At 35.0% G+C, this 18,640-nt stretch overlaps 1 protein-coding gene across 1 annotated transcript in view; it reads right to left on the reverse strand.

Moving 5' to 3' along the window:
• The window catches only part of FAM227B (family with sequence similarity 227 member B), a 264,205-nt gene that overhangs the window by 223,473 nt on the left and 22,092 nt on the right, over nt 1-18,640 (reverse strand). The window contains exons 3-6 of the mRNA XM_068551264.1: nt 16,293-16,524; nt 8,838-8,905; nt 4,147-4,182; nt 3,578-3,682 (exon numbers count right to left, since the gene is read on the reverse strand). Of these exons, the coding sequence (XP_068407365.1) occupies nt 3,578-3,682; nt 4,147-4,182; nt 8,838-8,905; nt 16,293-16,524 (441 nt within the window). The remainder of the gene's footprint in view (nt 1-3,577; nt 3,683-4,146; nt 4,183-8,837; nt 8,906-16,292; nt 16,525-18,640) is intronic.

The raw sequence follows: 18,640 nt of genomic DNA on the forward strand, positions 1-18,640 counted from the left end.
TTAGTGACATTTTGTTTAACCAAATATATTTAAAATATATTTTAATACATAATTGTTATTAAATTATTAATGAAATATTTTACATTCTTTTGGGTACTAGGTCTTTGAAATATAGTGTATATTTTATACTTATAGCACATCTCAATTTGAACATAAATTTTCATCATAAATACTAGGTCATAATTATATTTTGTAAACTATATGATTGTAATTTTGTTTCAACCATAATTGAAAGTTGTTCAATAACTGAATCAAGTATTAATTTTAAAATTTATATATAATTAAAATAAATAAAATTTAAAAATTCAGCTGATCACAGACATAGAAAACAAACTTATGGTTACCAAAGGGGAAAGTAGGGGAGAGGGATAAATTATGAGTTTGGGATTAACAGATACACTCTACTATATATAGAATCGATAAACAACAAGGTCCTACTGTATAGCATAGGGAACTATATTCAATACCTTGTAATAACCTATAATGGAAAAGAACCTTAAAAAGAATATATATATATATATGTATAACTGAATTGCCTTGCTATATACCAGACACTAACACAACACTGTAAAACAACCATACGTCATAAAAAAAAAAATTCAGCTGAGTCACACCGGGCATATTTCATATTCTCAATAATCACATTTGATTAGTAGTCACTGAAATGACACTGTAGGCTAGACCAGGAATAGCAAAAATCCAAGACATATGTTAACAATTTCCCTTTTATGCTGAAGACAGGTATCAACAATCATGGGATTCTAACCCAATGGGCCCCATCATAAGTCTAGACCCTAAAGATAGTGTTCTTTCTAAGCAATTCATCAAAACTGGCACATAAAGTTAATTTACCATGACTACTAGAGACTATAAGTCTTGGTTTAAATAGGTACCTTCAATAGTCATTTTATTTTATTCACTAAAAGTTTGTAATGCCAGATTCAGTAGAGTTCAAGAATTCTTTTAATGAAATCCATAGGTATGAATTTCTGTTCCTCAAGTACAAGTCTACAAAAAGGATACCATGCAAACGTTTATACCAAGGAGATTATTTATCATGCATACTGTGGGAGCACTTCTCCTTCATAGGCCACTAAGTATAGTATATACATTGGTAACAGTTTCAACTTATTTAGCACTTCTTAATTACAAAAACATATGAGAAGTACATAAAGAAAAAAGTAGAAAATTAAAATAAAGGAGAAAATCTGAATATTTTTTGTTGAAATTATTTGCAAATTTCAAGCAAACATGCTTTTTAGTGTAAACTAACTGCATGATTGCTTCTATTCTAAGCTTTGGTTATGTTTAGTATCACTAACTTTCTTTTTCAGGAAAATTCCAAATTCTTTAAAATATATCAGTATTTAGTCAAAACAACCAAAAACAGAAATCAGCCAAAAAACCCCAAACCCAACTTAAAAAGTTAAATGGTACTCTCCTCCATCACCCTCTACCCTTTTGTGATACTTTTTTGATTCAAATAAATGTAAACATACCTTAAAACCTATACATTATCTGACTTGGAACTTTTTCTCCTAATATAGATTCTAGGTTGGATAAAACTACTTCTAATGTTCTCTTGAATTTCTGTTTGTGTATATCTGTATCTTTGTGGCTCAGCTTTCTCAAAATATAGGCCCCTTTTCACTCAATTCAATAAAATTTTTACTGAGCATCATCTGTAGCCAAGGGTCCGTTCTGGGTGGTAAAGGGGATAATTTATACTTTATCTTAACTTAATCTATGACTGTATGTTTAGGAATGTATTTGGATGGGGTTACGTGAATCCAGGCAATTCCACGGATTCCCTCACCTTCAAGCATGGAACAGTAACCCTTTAACCTTCTTTTTCCAAGTTTCAGATGTTATAATAAGCATTTCTATGAAATAACCTTCCCTCTGATATTATTTTCCTACACTTATTTTCTCTTCACTTTAATGTCATCATCTATCTCAATGCCATTGCATTGTGCATGCTCTAGCAAGCCAATTTAAATTCTTTATTGAAATCAGGGAGGGGTATTAACAAATAAAACACTGGTTATATATACCTAGATATACCACTGGTACACAAACTCAAAATATCCTACACACAGCTGCTTGTCATATCCTGTGCACCCCTTCCCCCAAACCCATACCTACTTACACTCCTCACGTTCTTACTTCTTTCAATAATGCCAGCGTCCTCCAAGTTAACCATATGAAATGTTTATCATAGCTGTACTTCTATGCCTTGTTTATGTGACTGTAATGTACATGCATCCATAGTTAAAATATAGTCCCATTTTAGAACACAGAATGTGAGAGTTGAAAAGATTATACTGTCTAGAACATTTATAAGATTATTTTAACAATAATTTGTATTAATTTCTTTTTACAGTCAAACCTTTTCCCTGAGGAAACTTTGGAAAAAATAGTCAGAGAAAGTAACAAATAAGCTCATGATCCAGGCATAACAATTACCATCTATTGTTTTTCTCTAAAAAAAATGGTATCAGGTGATCAAGACGGCAAACTAAGCCTTCCCTCTCACCCAAATCCCATAAAACATAAAAGAGAATTGAAAAGCATCTGTATTAGCATGGAAAATAACAGAGAGTGTCATTACTGAATCATTTTAGGTGGAGTTTTCAACTGAGGTGCTCTGTGGTTCCCTAACTGAGGGGCAAACAAGAGACCCAAGTCAGGTTAATCAGATTATTTCTTGGAATACTGTCTCTTGAAGATGGAACACTAAAGTAATACACTCTCTTCCATCTTGAAGAGAGGGAAAAATGGGCAGAAAATAATGGCTGGAGCTGATTCATCCAAATTTAATGGTTGATTATACTCCTTCTGAAGGACTATAGAGTACTATAGCAGGAGAGAAAACAGGGATTTTGTGTTGAGAAAGAAAGAGCCACAGGAAAGCTGGGGGTGAGGGATGGGAAGAGGGCCTACTAGGGGCCAAGTTCATCTTAGAGAACTGTCTCAAGAGGAATCTGCCTGGAGGTACAAGGAGCACTGTTCAAGTCCCCAGGAAACAGAAACCTTTTAAGGTGACCGCTTAATATTTAAGTGGGTGGGAAATCAATACCAGTAACCATTCAGCCCTCGTCCTATCCCTGGCAATCAGTGTCCAATGATCTAGTTACCTTCCTATGCCTGCAGTTTTTCATCAATTGGCTACTCTGTAGGGATATTTCTTAAAAATTCCCCAGACACTTGGAGGTTCAAAAGGTAGGGTTGTGGGGAAGGGCTCTCATAAATTATTTTGGGATCAAAATGAGCAGGCTAACATATCCTGAGCTATAGAGCAGGAAGAGGGAGAGTGAAACACCTGTTACAGTCACATGCCAAGCCAATGCACACTGGCAACCTCAGACTCCTGGGGCAGTAACACAGAATCTAATACATTCTCTTCTGGAGATTAGGGCGTTAAAAATGTCACTGGTCTTTCCTGCCAGACTTAATGCCCAAAAGAATTAAATCTTGCTTAACACCTACTCTGTCATAGCTTTAAATTAAGGTCTAATTCATTAAATCATATTCTCAAAATATATCACACAATAAAAATAAAATAATGTTTACATACCTCAAAGTTATGGGCTTTTAAAATAAAAAGATAAATTCGTTCAGCATTCAAATGTCTGGGTAGTTGAGTAAGCTCATTTGTTCTGAATCCTGGGAAGTTGCAACCCTAGAAAGAGGAAATACCACAGAACAGGAATGACTTCATTCTTTTCAGTATAGTAGTCTCGTATGATTACAGAAAACAGATATTTAACTATCATTCATTAACATAATTATTTTACATATTTTTACTAAAAATAAGTAAAATATATTTATCCCACCTAAGAGAAATCTTCATATTATCTGTTTCTATGAAATTAAGAGCACTGACATATTCATATGCCAAATCTAAAAGTAAAAACAACTACTTCAGAACTAATTTTGACATAGCTCAAATTACCAAGAATTTTAGCTACACTACACATAAAGAAATGGACTAGGCAGAAAAAGAATGCTTCTGTATTTGTTTCCAACTTTCTCTCCTGGGGACCCTATCTAAATTTATAGCTATATCTATCTTATTGTAAACATTCTTTTAGATCCACATAATACTTTTGATATATAATCTCATAAAACAGAAATTGTAAATACCTCTATATCCTTCTTTGTCTCCATGTCATCTGAAAGCTGGAAAACATTTAAAATAAAATCTTTAAAATTCTAAATTTAGGAATTTTTATACTCTGTAACTTTGTTCAGTTAACGTGTGTGTGTGTGTGTGTGTATGCATCTCTTACTGAGGCCTAGAATGCTGGGAATGCAAAGATATTCCTTGCCCTCAAGTTAGTCAGAGGGCAAGAGAGGAATCAGATACGTATACAAAACACAAAGAGATAAGGGCTATGATAGAATATAAACAAACTACTTATTGCAGTTTGGGTCCACTGGGAAACAGACTGTGAGGTGGAATTTAGTGTTCGGAATGTTTATTGGGAGTGCCTTTGGGATCAATATCTATGGAAGGCAAGAGGAGAGGGAAGATTGAGAAGTCAGCTATGATGCAAGTCTAACAGCCCTGACCCTAAGCAGAGCTTGTGAACTGAAAGGACCCATAGTAGTTGTCCTGCACTGGGTTGAAACTGCCAGGCCTTTCTGTTTCCGACTTGATTAGTCATTGTATGTGAGTGGCTCCTGGATGGTCGTTTACTTGGGAGAGGAAATTCTCTCTGTGAGAGGCAATCCTTGAAGGGGCTGCAGCTGAAGGGTGTCCCCTAACAGCACTCTTAGCAGTTGGGGCAACGGGTCCTTCCTTGAAGGGGAATCTGGGAGGCACATCTTTGTGTCCACCGCACTACTTTACACAGAAAATAAGAAGCCTTCTGTATAAATTAGTTTTTGATCATTTAGACGACATGTTAATATATTGTTTATTATTTTCCATATACCCATTTCCTCCCCAAATACATAAGCTTACAGGCAAATTTTATACACATACACACATACATATATTATTTAAGAGAAGACATAGGAAACCAATTTGAAAGGATGATTACAGATTGCTAAATGAAAGAGGATCACATTATTGGCATTTTTAAAAAATGTGCAAAGGGATAAAAAAGAGAAGGAAAGTGAGATCAATTATAAGAAAAAAGGCTGTGTGCTTGACAGGTACAGATATAATTGGTCATTAAAGATGGCGTCAGATTTAGAAAGATGTTAATGTTAATCTCAAAGTCCTGGCTTTATTCTGCAGGAAGCAAAGAAACACTTTTCAAGGAACAGAGTAATAGTAACACAGAACTAGTTCTTGGTCATACAACCTGGAAAAGATACCACAAAAATATAAATAATTCATGTTAAAATCCTGGATTTCCCTGGTGGCACAGTGGTTAAGAATCTGCCTGCCAATGCAGGTGACACAGGTTCAAGCCCTGGTCCGGGAAGATTCCACATGCCACGGAGCAACTAAGCCCATGCGCCACAACTACTGAGCCTGCGCTCTAGAGCCCGCAAGCCACAACTACTGCAGCCCACGTGCCTAGAGCCCACACTCCACAACAAGAGAAGCCACTGCAATGAGAAGCCTGTGCACTGCAATGAAGAGTAGCCCCTGCTCGCCGCAACTAGAGAAAAGCCCACGTGCAGCAACGAAGACCCGATGCAGCCAAAAAACATACTTAATAAAAATTATTATTAAAACTTTTGTTAGTGTAATTCATCTAAAGGTCATTTCAATAGATCCTGGAAAGTCATCTGATAAAATTCATTAGAATTTTTGAAATTCTTTTGAAAATTAATACAGAAATCACAATGAATAATGTGACTACCAGTGTTCCCATGTTCCCACAACCTATAATGGATTACTGTTATTTTAGTATTTGCTTAAGACTATTTAAGATAAAATATGAAGTTTACATATAATAAAATATAAAATTAGATCCCTTTTTACCATGATCTCTAGTTCAAACCATGTGTTCCCCCTCCTTGAGCTAGTCACTATCATTTGTTTGGTTTGCACCCCCTCAATTCCATTAAAATACTTTTACATATATGTGTATATATATATAGAAAGAATATACAGACTTTTGGTATGTTTTTAAAATTTAAAGGAATGATATTAACTGTACATATTACTTGGTAACTTGCTTCTTTTCACTGAATATCATGTTTTGACAATCTACACAAGTTGGCATTTATGGGCCTGTTAACTTCCAGACAGCTTTTCTACCAACCTACCTATTCCCTCTGCAAAATATAAATAAAATCAAGAAAAGTTCACAAGCAACTTTTGCCAAACATCAAGAACAAATGATATCCCTATATTCAACAAACTATCTATAGACTAAAGAGATGAAGCTAAGGAACTCATTTTCTGAAGTTTGTATAATTTTTATACCAAAACCAAAAAAGATAATCATAACTTATCAAACACAGATGTAAAATCCAAAGAGCAAACCAAATCCAGTAATACATGAAAAATATATCCTAATATAAGAATGGTTCAACTTCTGAAAAGCTGTTAATGTAATCTGCCACATTCACACATGAAAGGCTTAAAATAGCTTTTGCTATCATCACAGTGGATTATTTTCCTCTCCATTTCAAACCATGAAGATGTTTTTAGTTTTTGTGCACAGTGACATCTATATTCAAATCTAATATTTAATCTACATCTATACCCACATCCATATATCTTTAATAAACTTGGAGTAAATGTAAATTTCTTTAATCTGAAAAAAAAGTTATCTTAACATTTAAAGTTGTACCTAATAGCAAAGTACTAGCATTCTTTCTGAGTCAGTCAGACAAGATGAGAAACTGGTAACATTGTTGAGTAATATACCTATACCAATAATAATTTCCTATATACCAACAATAACCCATTTAATTACATAATGGAAAACTAATCTCATGGACATTAGTAATAAAAAATTTAAGATACCTAGCAATACATTTAACAGGGAATGTGTAGAACTTATATGAAGAAAATCACACGTTTTTACGTGAGTATATGTGGAATATAAAAACAAAAAACAAAAGCAAAAACAAACCAAAAAAAATGAACAAACCAAACCAAATGAAAAACTAACACATATAAAGAGAATAGAGTAGTGGTTACCAGAGGGGAAGGAGTAGTGGGGAGGGCTAAATGAGTAAAGGAGATCAAATATGTGGTGACAGGCAGAATCTGTATTTTGGTGGTGAGCATGCTGTAGGGTATACAGAAGTAGAAATATAATGTTGTACACATGAAACTTACACAATGTTATAAACCAATGTTACCTCAATAAAAAAATAAATCTTAAAAAAAGCACACAAATCTACTGATAGACCTAAAATAACATCCTTATGTTTTACTCCCTTACACAAAAATAAACACTGGAGTTAAACACAAAAAATTAAATCTGTAAGAACAATATAAGAGAACACAGGTGAATATATGTATGATCTTGTAATGAAGAAAGCTTTCTTAATATTATGGCACTAAAGGCAGAAGATTTCAATAAAAAATTATAGATTCATGAAAATATAAAATTCTATACAGTGAAAAAATACTTTTGGGTTAAAAGGCAACCAAGAAAGTAATATAAGTATGTATAACATATGCTACTGAGAAGGGTTAATAGTTTTAAAGCATAAACAGCTCTTAGAAATAGAAGAACAGCTAAAAAATGCCCAAAGTTCATAAATAGGCAATTCATAATAAGAGAAACACAAAAGCTAATAAAAACCTAAAAAATCAACTTCATTAGTGAAATGTATGCAACTGATAACATTTATGCCTATCAATTTGCAAACATTAAAAAATATTAAATACTGACAAGGGGATGGGAAAGGGATCAATCACAAACTCTATTGTTACGAATACAAATTGATGCCACCTTTCTAGAAAACATTTTGGCAGTATGTATCAAAACACTTAGCTTTTTACATTTTTCCCATGTGGTTCCACTTCTGAAATTTATATTAAGAAAATAATCATGCATAAGCACAATTTTTAGCTCCAAATATGTTCACAGCACCTTTGTAAATAATAATGAATAATGAAAACTAACCTAAACATCCAACAAAAGGGCTATTACATTAGTTTATTTTTGAAATGATGTAGAATGATATTTAATGATGAAAATTCCATAAAATATTTAATGAATTAGAAATACAGTTTAATTTGAATTTTCTAAAAAATTTTTAAAGAACAACGAAAATGACAATAGTGAGATATATGTAATTTATTTATAAATGATAAAATTAAGATGCTTGCCTTTTTAGTGCTTATCTGTTTTAATTTTCTAAAATGACTACCTTAGTCATAATCAGGAAAAAAACATAAAAAGTAATTTTGAAATTTAAAAAACATTTAAGGAGGTGGATGGACAAGTGGTAGCACTTTAAGTCTTTATAGCTTTAATTTGAGAATGTATTTTTGAAAAGGACTAAGTTTCTCAAAATAATTCAAAATATAATTCTAATCAAACTCTCAAAGAGATTTTTTTAAAAAATTAACAAAGTAATTCTACAGGCAGTAAAAATAACTTATTTTTTTCCTAAAGGAAAATGACTGATATAGGACCTGTATCCCTAAGATGTTATAAATTTTTAAATAACCAGAGGATGAAATATAAGTCTTCAAATAACTTGTAGTGATGTGAAAATGCCAACACTCATATTGAGTGTGTAAAGAAAAATATGAGTCCAAATATTTTAAAAACACAGGGATAGATAGATGATAAAAGACTAAAAGGAAATTTTTTAATGTTATTAGTACTTATCTATGAAATTATAGTGATTATATTTTCTGTGAAAATATAATTTTTTAAGGAAGATGAAAACAAATACAATACCATTATCTTCTTTCCCTTACAGTAATTCCTTAGAAATGCCTTATATTGTTCCAATCTTCCATGAGAACCTTTAAAAAAATGAGAATTCACAACATATAAATATATAAATAGCCTTTAAAATTGAAAAAATTTAAATACTTTAAATAGATTATATATAAAACCATTCAATGAGATCAACTATTTTGACAACCATAATGCTGGACACACACAGTCTTAGTTGAATAATTATATCTCCTGTTTCCTTTTGCTATTTAGAAATGTCACACTCCAACTAATATATCTTTAGTACTTATTCCTATATCCAAAGTTTTACCTTAATCCTTTACTACTGAACAAGCCCATGTTTTTCAAACAGCTGAGCCACTTACATTTGGTTGTTTCACTGTCACCTTATATTCAATACAGTACAGTACTTTAGAGCATGGCCCAGTGAAAGACTATGGGGGGCTTTGAAGTCAGATAACCTAGACTTGAGTCCAAGCTCTGATATTTACACATTGAGGACAATGAATATATAGAAAATTATTTTTTAAAAGCATACACATGTGCTCTCTCTCTCCCTATATGTTTATATAGCCACACACGACTATATATATGTAGCTTGTATAATTTCAAAAATATTTTTTAAAATTAAAATAATTAAAAATTCAATAAGGGACTTCCCTGGTGGCACAGTGCTTGAGAATCTGCCTGTCAGCGCAGGGGACACAGTTTGGAGCCCCGGTCCAAGAGGATCCCACATGCCGCAGAGCAGCTAAGCCTATGTGGCACAACTACTGAGCTTGCGCTCTGGAGCCTGCAAGCCACAACTACTGAGCCTGCATGCCACAACTACTGAGCCTGCATGCCACAACTACTGAAGCCTGCACGCCTAGAGCCCATGTTCTGCAACAAGGGAAGCCACTGCGATGCAACAAAGAGTAGCCCCCATTCGCCGCAACTAGAGAAAGCTCACACACAGCAACGAAAACCCAATGCAGTCAAAAAAAAAAAAAAAAACAATAAGAAAATTGTAACAGTAGTGAATTTAATAGTATTGTATTTAAACACATTCTCAGATTTTGAAAACTCAAGGTCCAAAAAAGGATATTAAATAGCTATATAACTATTATATTTATTTAATACACAGAAAATACTTTATTAAGTACAACCAGTATCATTCTTAAGACATATACAAGGAGCAAAGCTTCTTCATCTAGGCAGCAGGAGTGCTTCCTGCAGCGGCCAGTTTAATCCAGTTTTCAGTCTTTCCAACTCAAAGAACCAACCTCACTGTGCACCTCAGAGATGCCACAGGAGCCAAGGGCACCCTCTTATCACAGGTGATTCTCATTTTGACAAAGCTCTATGACTATAACCTCGGGAGCATCACAGAGAGGTCACTTTGGAGCCATGTGGCTGACAAGGTCTTGGTGCTGCGGCCTGATGGAAGGCCTGAGCCTCTGAGATGGGAGAGCCGAGTTCAGGACACTGGACCAACAGAGACCTCTGGGCCCCACGTAATATAAATTGGTGACGGCTCTCCCAGAGATCTCCAGCTCAACGCTAAGACCCAGCTCCACCCAGTGGCCAGCAAGCTCCAGTGCTGGAGGCCCCATGCCAAACAACTAGCAAGACAGGAACACAACCCCACCAATTAGCAGAGAGGCTGCCTAAAATCATAATAAGGTCACAGACACCCCAAAACACACCACTGGACACGGTCTTGCCCACCAGAAAGACAAGATCCAGCCCCACCCACCAGAACACAGGCACCAGTCCCCTCCACCAGGAAGCCTACACAAGCCACTGAACCAACCTCACCCACTGAGAGCAGACACCAAAAACAACAGGAACAACGAACCTGAAGCCTGTGAAGAGGAGACCCCAAATGCAGTAAGTTAAACAAAATGAGAAGACAGAGAAACACAGCAGATGAAGGAGCAAGGTAAAAACCCACCAGACCAAACAAATGACGAGGAAATAGGCAGTCTACCTGAAAGAATTCAGAGTAACGATAGTAAAGATGATCCAAAATCTTGGAAATACAATGGAGAAAATACAAGAAATGATTAACAAGGACCTAGAAGAACTAAAGAGCAAACAAACAATGATGAACAACACGATAAATGAACTTAAAAATCCTCTAGAAGGAATCAATAGCAGAATAACTGAGGCAGAAGAACAAATCAGTGACCTGGAAGATAAAATAGTGGAAATAACTACCACAGAGCAGAATAAAGAAAAAAGAATGAAAAGAAATGAGGACACTCTCAGAGACCTCTGGGACAAACATTAAATGCACCAACATTCGAATTATAGGGGTCCCAGAAGAAGAAGAGAAAAAGAAAGGGACTGAGAAAATATTTGAAGAGATTATAGTTGAAAACTTCCCTAACATGGGAAAGGAAATAGTCAATCAAGTCCAGGAGCACAGAGAGTCCCATACAGGAAGCACAGAGAGTCCCATACAGGATAAATCCAAGGAGAAACACACCAAGACACATGTTAATCAAACTATCGAAAATTAAATACAAAGAAAAAATATTAAAAGGAGCAAGGGAAAAACAACTAATAACATACAAGGGAACCCCCATGAGGTTAACAGCTGATTTTTCAGCAGAAACTCTGCAAGCCAGAGGAGAGTGGCAGGATATATTTAAAGTGATGAAAGGGAAAAACCTACAACCAAGATTACTCTACCCAGCAAGGAGCTCATTCAGATTTGACGGGGAAATTAAAACCTTTACAGACAAGCAAAAGTTAAGAGAATTCAGCACCACCAAACCAGCTTTACAACAAATGCTAATGGAACTTCTCTAGGCAGGAAACACAAGAGAAGGAAAAGACCTACAATAACAAACCCAAAACAATTAAGAAAATGGTAATAGGAACATACATATTGATAACTACCTTAAATGTAAATGGTTTAATGCTCCAACCAAAAGACATAGACTGGCTGAATGGATACAAAAACAAGACCCGTATAAATGCTGTCTACAAGAGACCCACTTCAGACCTAGGGACACACACAGACTGAAAGTGAGGGGAGGGAAAAAGATATTCCTTGCAAATGGAAATCAAAAGAAAGCTGGAGTAGCAATTCTCATATCAGACAAAATAGACTTTAAAACAAAGACTATTACAAGAGACAAAGAAGAACACTACATAATGATCAAGGGATCAATCCAGGAAGAAGACATAACAATTGTAAACATTTATGCACGCAACATAGGAGCATCTCAATACATAAGGCAAATGCTAACAGCCATAAAAGGGGATATCTACAGTAACACAATCAGAGTAGGGGACTTTAACAGGCCACTTTCACCAATGGAAAGATCATCCAGAATGAAAATAAATAAAGAAACAGAAGCTTTAAATGAAACATTGAACAAGACGGACTTAATTGATATTAATAGGACATTCCCTCCAAAAACAACAGAATACACTTCCTTCTCAAGTGCTCATGGAACATTCTCCAAGAGAGAGCATATCTTGGGTCACAAATCAAAGCTTGGTAAATTCAAGAAAATTGAAATCATATCAAGCACCTTTTCCAGCCACAATGCTACGAAACTAGATATCAATTACAGGAAAAAAAACTGTAAAAAATACAAACACATGGAGGCTTAACAATACACTACTAAATAACCAAGAGATAACTGAAGAAATCAAAGAAGAAATTTAAAAATACCTAGAAACAAATGAATGAAAACATGACGACCCAAAACCTATGGAATGCAGCAAAAGCAGTTCTAAGAGGAAAGTTTATAGCAATACAATCCTACCTCCAGAAACAAGGAAAATCTCAAAAAAACAACCTATCCTTACACCTAAAGCTATTAGAGAAAGAAGAACAAAAAAACCCTAAAGTTAGCAAAAGGAAAGAAATCATAAAGATCAGATCAGAAATAAATGAAAAAGAAATGAAGGAAACAACAGCAAAGATCAAAAAAACTAAAAGCTGGTTCTTTGAGAAGATAAACAAAATTGATAAACCATTAGCCAGACTCATCAAGAAAAAAAGGGAGAAGACTCAAATCAACAGAATTAGAAACGAAAAAGGAGAAGTAACAACTGACACTGCAGAAATACAAAGGATCATGAGACATTACCACAGACAAGTATATGCCAATAAAATGGACAACCTGGAAGAAATGGACAAATTCTTAGAAAAGCACAACCTTCCAAGACTGAACCAGGAAGAAATAGAAAATATAAACAGACCAATCACAAGCACTGAAATTGAGACTGTGATTAAAAATCTTCCAATAAACAAAAGCCCAGGACCAGATGGCTTCACAGGTGAACTCTATCAAACATTTAGAGAAGAACTAACACCTATCCTTCTCAAACTCTTCCAAAATATAGCAGAGGGAGGAACATTCCCAAACTTATTCTACAAGGTGACCATCACCATGAATCCAAAACCAGAGAAAGATATCACAAAAAAAGAAAACTACAGGCCGATATCACTGATGAATATAGATGCAAAAATCCTCAACAAAATACTAGCCAACAGAATCCAACAGCACATTAAAAGGATCATACACCACGATCAAGTGGGCTTTATCCCAGGAATGCAAGGATTCTTCAATATACTCAAATCAATCAATGTGATACACCAGATTAACAAACTGAAGGATAAAAACCATATGATCATCTCAATAGATGCAGAAAATGCTTTTGAAAAAATTCAGCACCAATTTATGATAAAAAAAAAAACCCTGAACAGAGTAGGCATAGAGGGAACCTAACTCAACATAATAAAGGCCATATATGACAAACCCACAGCCTACATCATTCTCAATGGTGAAAAACTGAAACCATTTCCATTAAGATCAGGAACAAGACAAGGTTGGCCACTCCCACTGCTATTATTCAACATAGTTTTGGAAGTTTTAGCCAATCAGAGAAGAAAAAGAAATAAAAGGAATCCAAATTGGAAAAGAAGAAGTAAAACTGTCACTGTTTGCAGATGACATGATACTATACATAGAGAATCCTAAAGATGCTATCAGAAAACTACTAGAGCTAAACAATGAATTTGGTATAGTAGCAGGATACAGAATTAATGCACAGAAATCTCTTGCATTCCCATACACTAATGATGAAAAATCTGAAAGAGAAATTAAGGAAACACTTCCATTTACCATTGCAACAAAAAGAATAAAATACCTAGGAATAAACCTACCTAAGGAGACAAAAGACCTGTATGCAGAAAATTATAAGACACTGGTGAAAGAAATTAAAGATGATACAAATAGACAGAGAGATATACCATGTTCTTGGATTGGAAGAATCAACATTGTGAAAATGACTATACTACCCAAAGCAATCTACAGATTCAATGCAATCCCTATCAAATTACCATTGGCATTTTTCACAGAGCTAGAACAAAAAATTTCACAATTTGTATGGAAACACAAGAGACCCCAAATAGCCAAAGCAGTCTTGAGGGAAAAAAAACGGAGCTGGAGGAATCAGTAAGTGGTGCTGGGAAAACAGGACAGCTACATGTAAAAGAATGAAATTAGAACACTCCCTAACACCACATACAAAAATAAACTCAAGATGGATTAAAGACCTAAATGTAAAGCCAGACACTACAAAACTCTTAGAGGAAAACATAGGCAGAACACTCTATGACATAAATCACAGCAAGATCCTTTTTGATCCACCTCCTAGAGAAATGGAAATAAAAACAAAAATAAACAAATGGGACCTAATGAAACTTAAAAGATTTTGCACAGCAAAGGAAACCATAAACAAGACGAAAAGACAGCCCTCAGAATGGGAGAAAATATTTGCAAACGAAGCAACTGACAAAGGATTAATCTCCAAAATATACAAACAGCTCATGCAGCTCAATATCAAAAAACAAGCAACCCAATCCAAAAATGGGCAGAAGACCTCAATAGACATTTCTCCAGAGAAGACATACAGATTGCCAACAAACACATGAAAGAATGCTCAACATCACTAATCATTAGAGAAATGCAAATCAAACCTACAATGAGGTATTACCTCACACTGGTCAGAATGGCCATCATCAAAAAATCTACAAACAATAAATGCTGGAGAGGGTGTGGAGAAATTGGAACCCTCTTGCACTGTTGGTGGGAATGTAAACTGATACAGCCACTATGGAGAACAGTATGGAGGTTCCTTTAAAAACTAAAAACAGAACTACCATATGACCCAGCAATCTCACTACTGGGCATATACCCTGAGAAAACCATAATTCGAAAAGAAACATGTACCACAATGTTCATTGCAGCTCTATTTACAGTAGTCAGGACATGGAAGCAACCTAAGTGTCCATCGACAGACGAATGGATAAAGAAGATGTGGCACATATATACAACGGAATATTACTCAGCCATAAAAAGAAACGAAATTGAGTTATTTGTAGTGAGGTGGATGGACCTAGAGTCTGTCATACAGAGTGAAGTAAGTCAGAAAGGGAAAAGCAAATACAGTATGCTAACACATATATATGGACTCTAAAAAAAAAAGAAAAAAAAATGGTTCTGATGAACCTAGGGGCACACAGGAATAAAGAAGCAGATGTAGAGGATGGAGTTGAGGACACAGGGAGGGGGAAGGGTAAGCTGGGACGAGGTGAAAGAGTGGCATGGACTTATATACACTACCAAACATAAAATAGATAGCTAGTGGGAAGCAGCTGCATGGTACAGGGAGATCAGCTCGGTGCTTTGCGACCACCTAGAGGGGTGGGAGATGCAAGAGGGCGAGTATATGAGGATATACGTATGCACATAGCTGATTCACTTTGTTTTACAGCAGAAACCAACACAACATTGTAAAGCAATAATACCCCAATAAAGATGTTAAAAAAAAAGACATATATTACAAGTTTGCCCATTAAATAAAGAATAAAATAAGAATCACCATTAGTATCTAAAACTATTGTGAAAGTGTTAATAAACACAACTAGGTAAAGGTTATATAAATACTGAAAAGTAGTAAGAATTATCATTACTTACAGATACGCTTTTCACTCAGTCTGCAGTTATCCAATAGTGAATGCTAGGTACTTCCCACAGGTTAACTTAGCTCATATAGTTCAAGTCTCACTCCCTTTACTTTGGGTTGCAGGTCTAACTTTTTTTATCTCCTGACTCTGGCTGACTTGCTTGTCTCTGGTAACAATATTAGTTGATGCAACCCTGTTTCCCTGATATTTGGTTACCTCTGCTCCAGCTCAAAGGTCAGAACTGTTTTAGGCTTTATCCTAGAAACACTTTCTTTGAATCCAAATGTTCATTTTCAACTAAAAATCCAAATTGGACCATTTTGAAATGAAGAGGTTTTAAAATTGAATAAATTTATGTTTATGTTTTGATATTTTATATCTTAGGATTTCATTCTGTATGAGAATACACACACACAGTGATAAACACACACACAAGTGACAATTACTTTACGCATATAAAAAATAAGGTTTACTTGTCCTGGAAATTATTCTGTTCCACTCAAATATTTCAGAGACATGGTTTTTCAGAAGAGTTGAACACTCTGCTAATCTTGACTCCATGGCCATGGCTGCATCATGTACTCGCGGGACATTTCCCCACAGATGTGTATAAATTGAAGTAAATGAACTATCTTCTTTTATTTTCTTCAGAGTACATAACAATTTATCATTATCCCCAAAATGGATTTCCTTTGGCCAATGATCCTGCAAAAAATGAGGCAATACAACTTAAATCATTTTTTAAAATGAATTTAAATAGAAGAGTTCAAAAATCAATGAGCTGAAATTGAGGCTTTATTCTATAGCATTATTTTTTATTAAATGCAATTTTTTAATTTGTGAAAAAAAACATAAACTTTAGAAGTTTCAGATGCTTTACAAAATTTTTATCATCTGAAAATAAGTTGCTTACTTGACTGATGACCCCACCATCCTTGAATACTTTAGCATTTATTTTCTGAAAACAAACCCTCAGAATAAGGAAATTGGCATTGTTACATTGTTCCTATCTAATTCTCTGAGTTTACTCATTTCATCAACTAAATCAATAATGCTCTTTATAGCAAATGGCTCTAGTTCAGTATCACAGATTGTGTTTAAGCATCATATGTCTTTAGTCCCCTTCAGTCTACAACAGTTCCTCAGTCTATGTAATTAAAACCACAAGTTCATACTGCTAACTCTAATTCCAGTTCCAAACATTCTAGTTTTCTCTCTTTCCATATTATGATTACCATCTCCAACAGTGAAAAATCTAGCTGCCATTATCTTAAATATATGTACTTATTTGATCAATCCTTTCAGGTAGCCAATCTCTCCTATCCATTGCCAGACTCTTCACTATGTGGATGCCCCTCTCATCCTGCTTAGGCTCTGACTTCTCATAGCAGGCCATAGCCTACCTCCACATTTCCTGAACTACCTCCCCACCCGAGGCCACATGTGAATACCATCCTCACCCCCTTGGACCCCGACACCTGTGGTATCACATGGATACCTTCCCCCACGGTGGCTGAGTTCAGAAAGGCTGCTCTGGGTGACAACAGAACATTCCCCTCCCCCTGCCAATGTGGATGCTGCCTTGGTTTGGCCACCAAATGGCCTTAGGACTACATTGTTCAGGAAGGGAAGGAGAACAAGGAAAGGGAAGAAAAGAAAGGGAAATGAAGGGAAGGAAAGGGGAACCACAACATTAATATTTGCAAATCTAAGTTTATCTTTTAATAAAATTGTTTAATACCAAAACAAAGAAATACAGCTGACACAATTAAAGGTTTGTGAATAAGAGAATGCTTTCTGAAATAGTAGGAACTTTCACAGGATGAAACTCTTTAAGAGGAATTTGGGTAAGATATTCTGAGAATTTAGCTTAAATGGGAATAAATCTGAAGTCTGCAGATCAGAAATTTTAAACCTGTGTTGGTCTATTCTACTTCCATTTTTCTTCCTTTAAAAGCTTCCTAAACCCACTGTATTCTCTAATGATAACAGGTACCTGATTAATACCCAGCTTTTAATGCTGGAGAAGTTCCCCAGCAGGATCTAGGTGCCCCTGCCATTTTGGAAAAAGAGAATATTTCTTAGATACATAAGTGCCCTCTCCCAAATCCTATAAACATACATCTTAAACAAAACACATAACCACCTGGGGAAGTTTTCCAGCATTAAAATCTGGATGTGTCAAAAATACAAAGATCTCAGAAAAATAAGATGTGATCACAAGATATACTCCCTGGAGACAAACATTGTCAAATTAGAATGACAGCCAGATTTGAAAACATAGTCCTTACGTTATGGGTCATCAGTTGCTATGGTTAGGGACACTGGGAAAGTGGGGAGAGGCTAAAATGGAAATGAATTTGAACAGATTTTACAATATGCACAAAGGTTTATGAAAAGGTAGCCTTTATGCCAGACTTGAGATATCACAATTCTTGTCCAAGATACTGAATTACAGTATGAGGTGAATAAAGTATCTTGAAATTCTACCAGCCTGATTAGATTATGATTTCCCTACTTTAAATAATGAGATATATGTGATTAATCTGTAAATGATAAAATTAGGATGCTTATCCTTTTCAGTGCTTATCTCTTTCTTTTAATTTTCTAAAATGACTATCTTAGTCATAATCAGAAAAAAAACATATTGGTAATTTTGAAACATAAAAAATTACATTTAAGGAGGTAGATAGATGAGGGTGGCACATAAAGTCTTTATAGCTTTAACATTATATAATTTTAGAATGTGTTTTTTAAAACGACTAAGTTTCTAAAAGTAATTTCAAAAGCCTACTGTGGGCTTCCCTGGTGGCGCAGTGGT

The sequence above is a fragment of the Eschrichtius robustus genome, chromosome 1, assembly GCF_028021215.1.
Source record: "Eschrichtius robustus isolate mEscRob2 chromosome 1, mEscRob2.pri, whole genome shotgun sequence".
Classification (NCBI taxonomy): Eukaryota; Metazoa; Chordata; class Mammalia; order Artiodactyla; family Eschrichtiidae; genus Eschrichtius; species Eschrichtius robustus.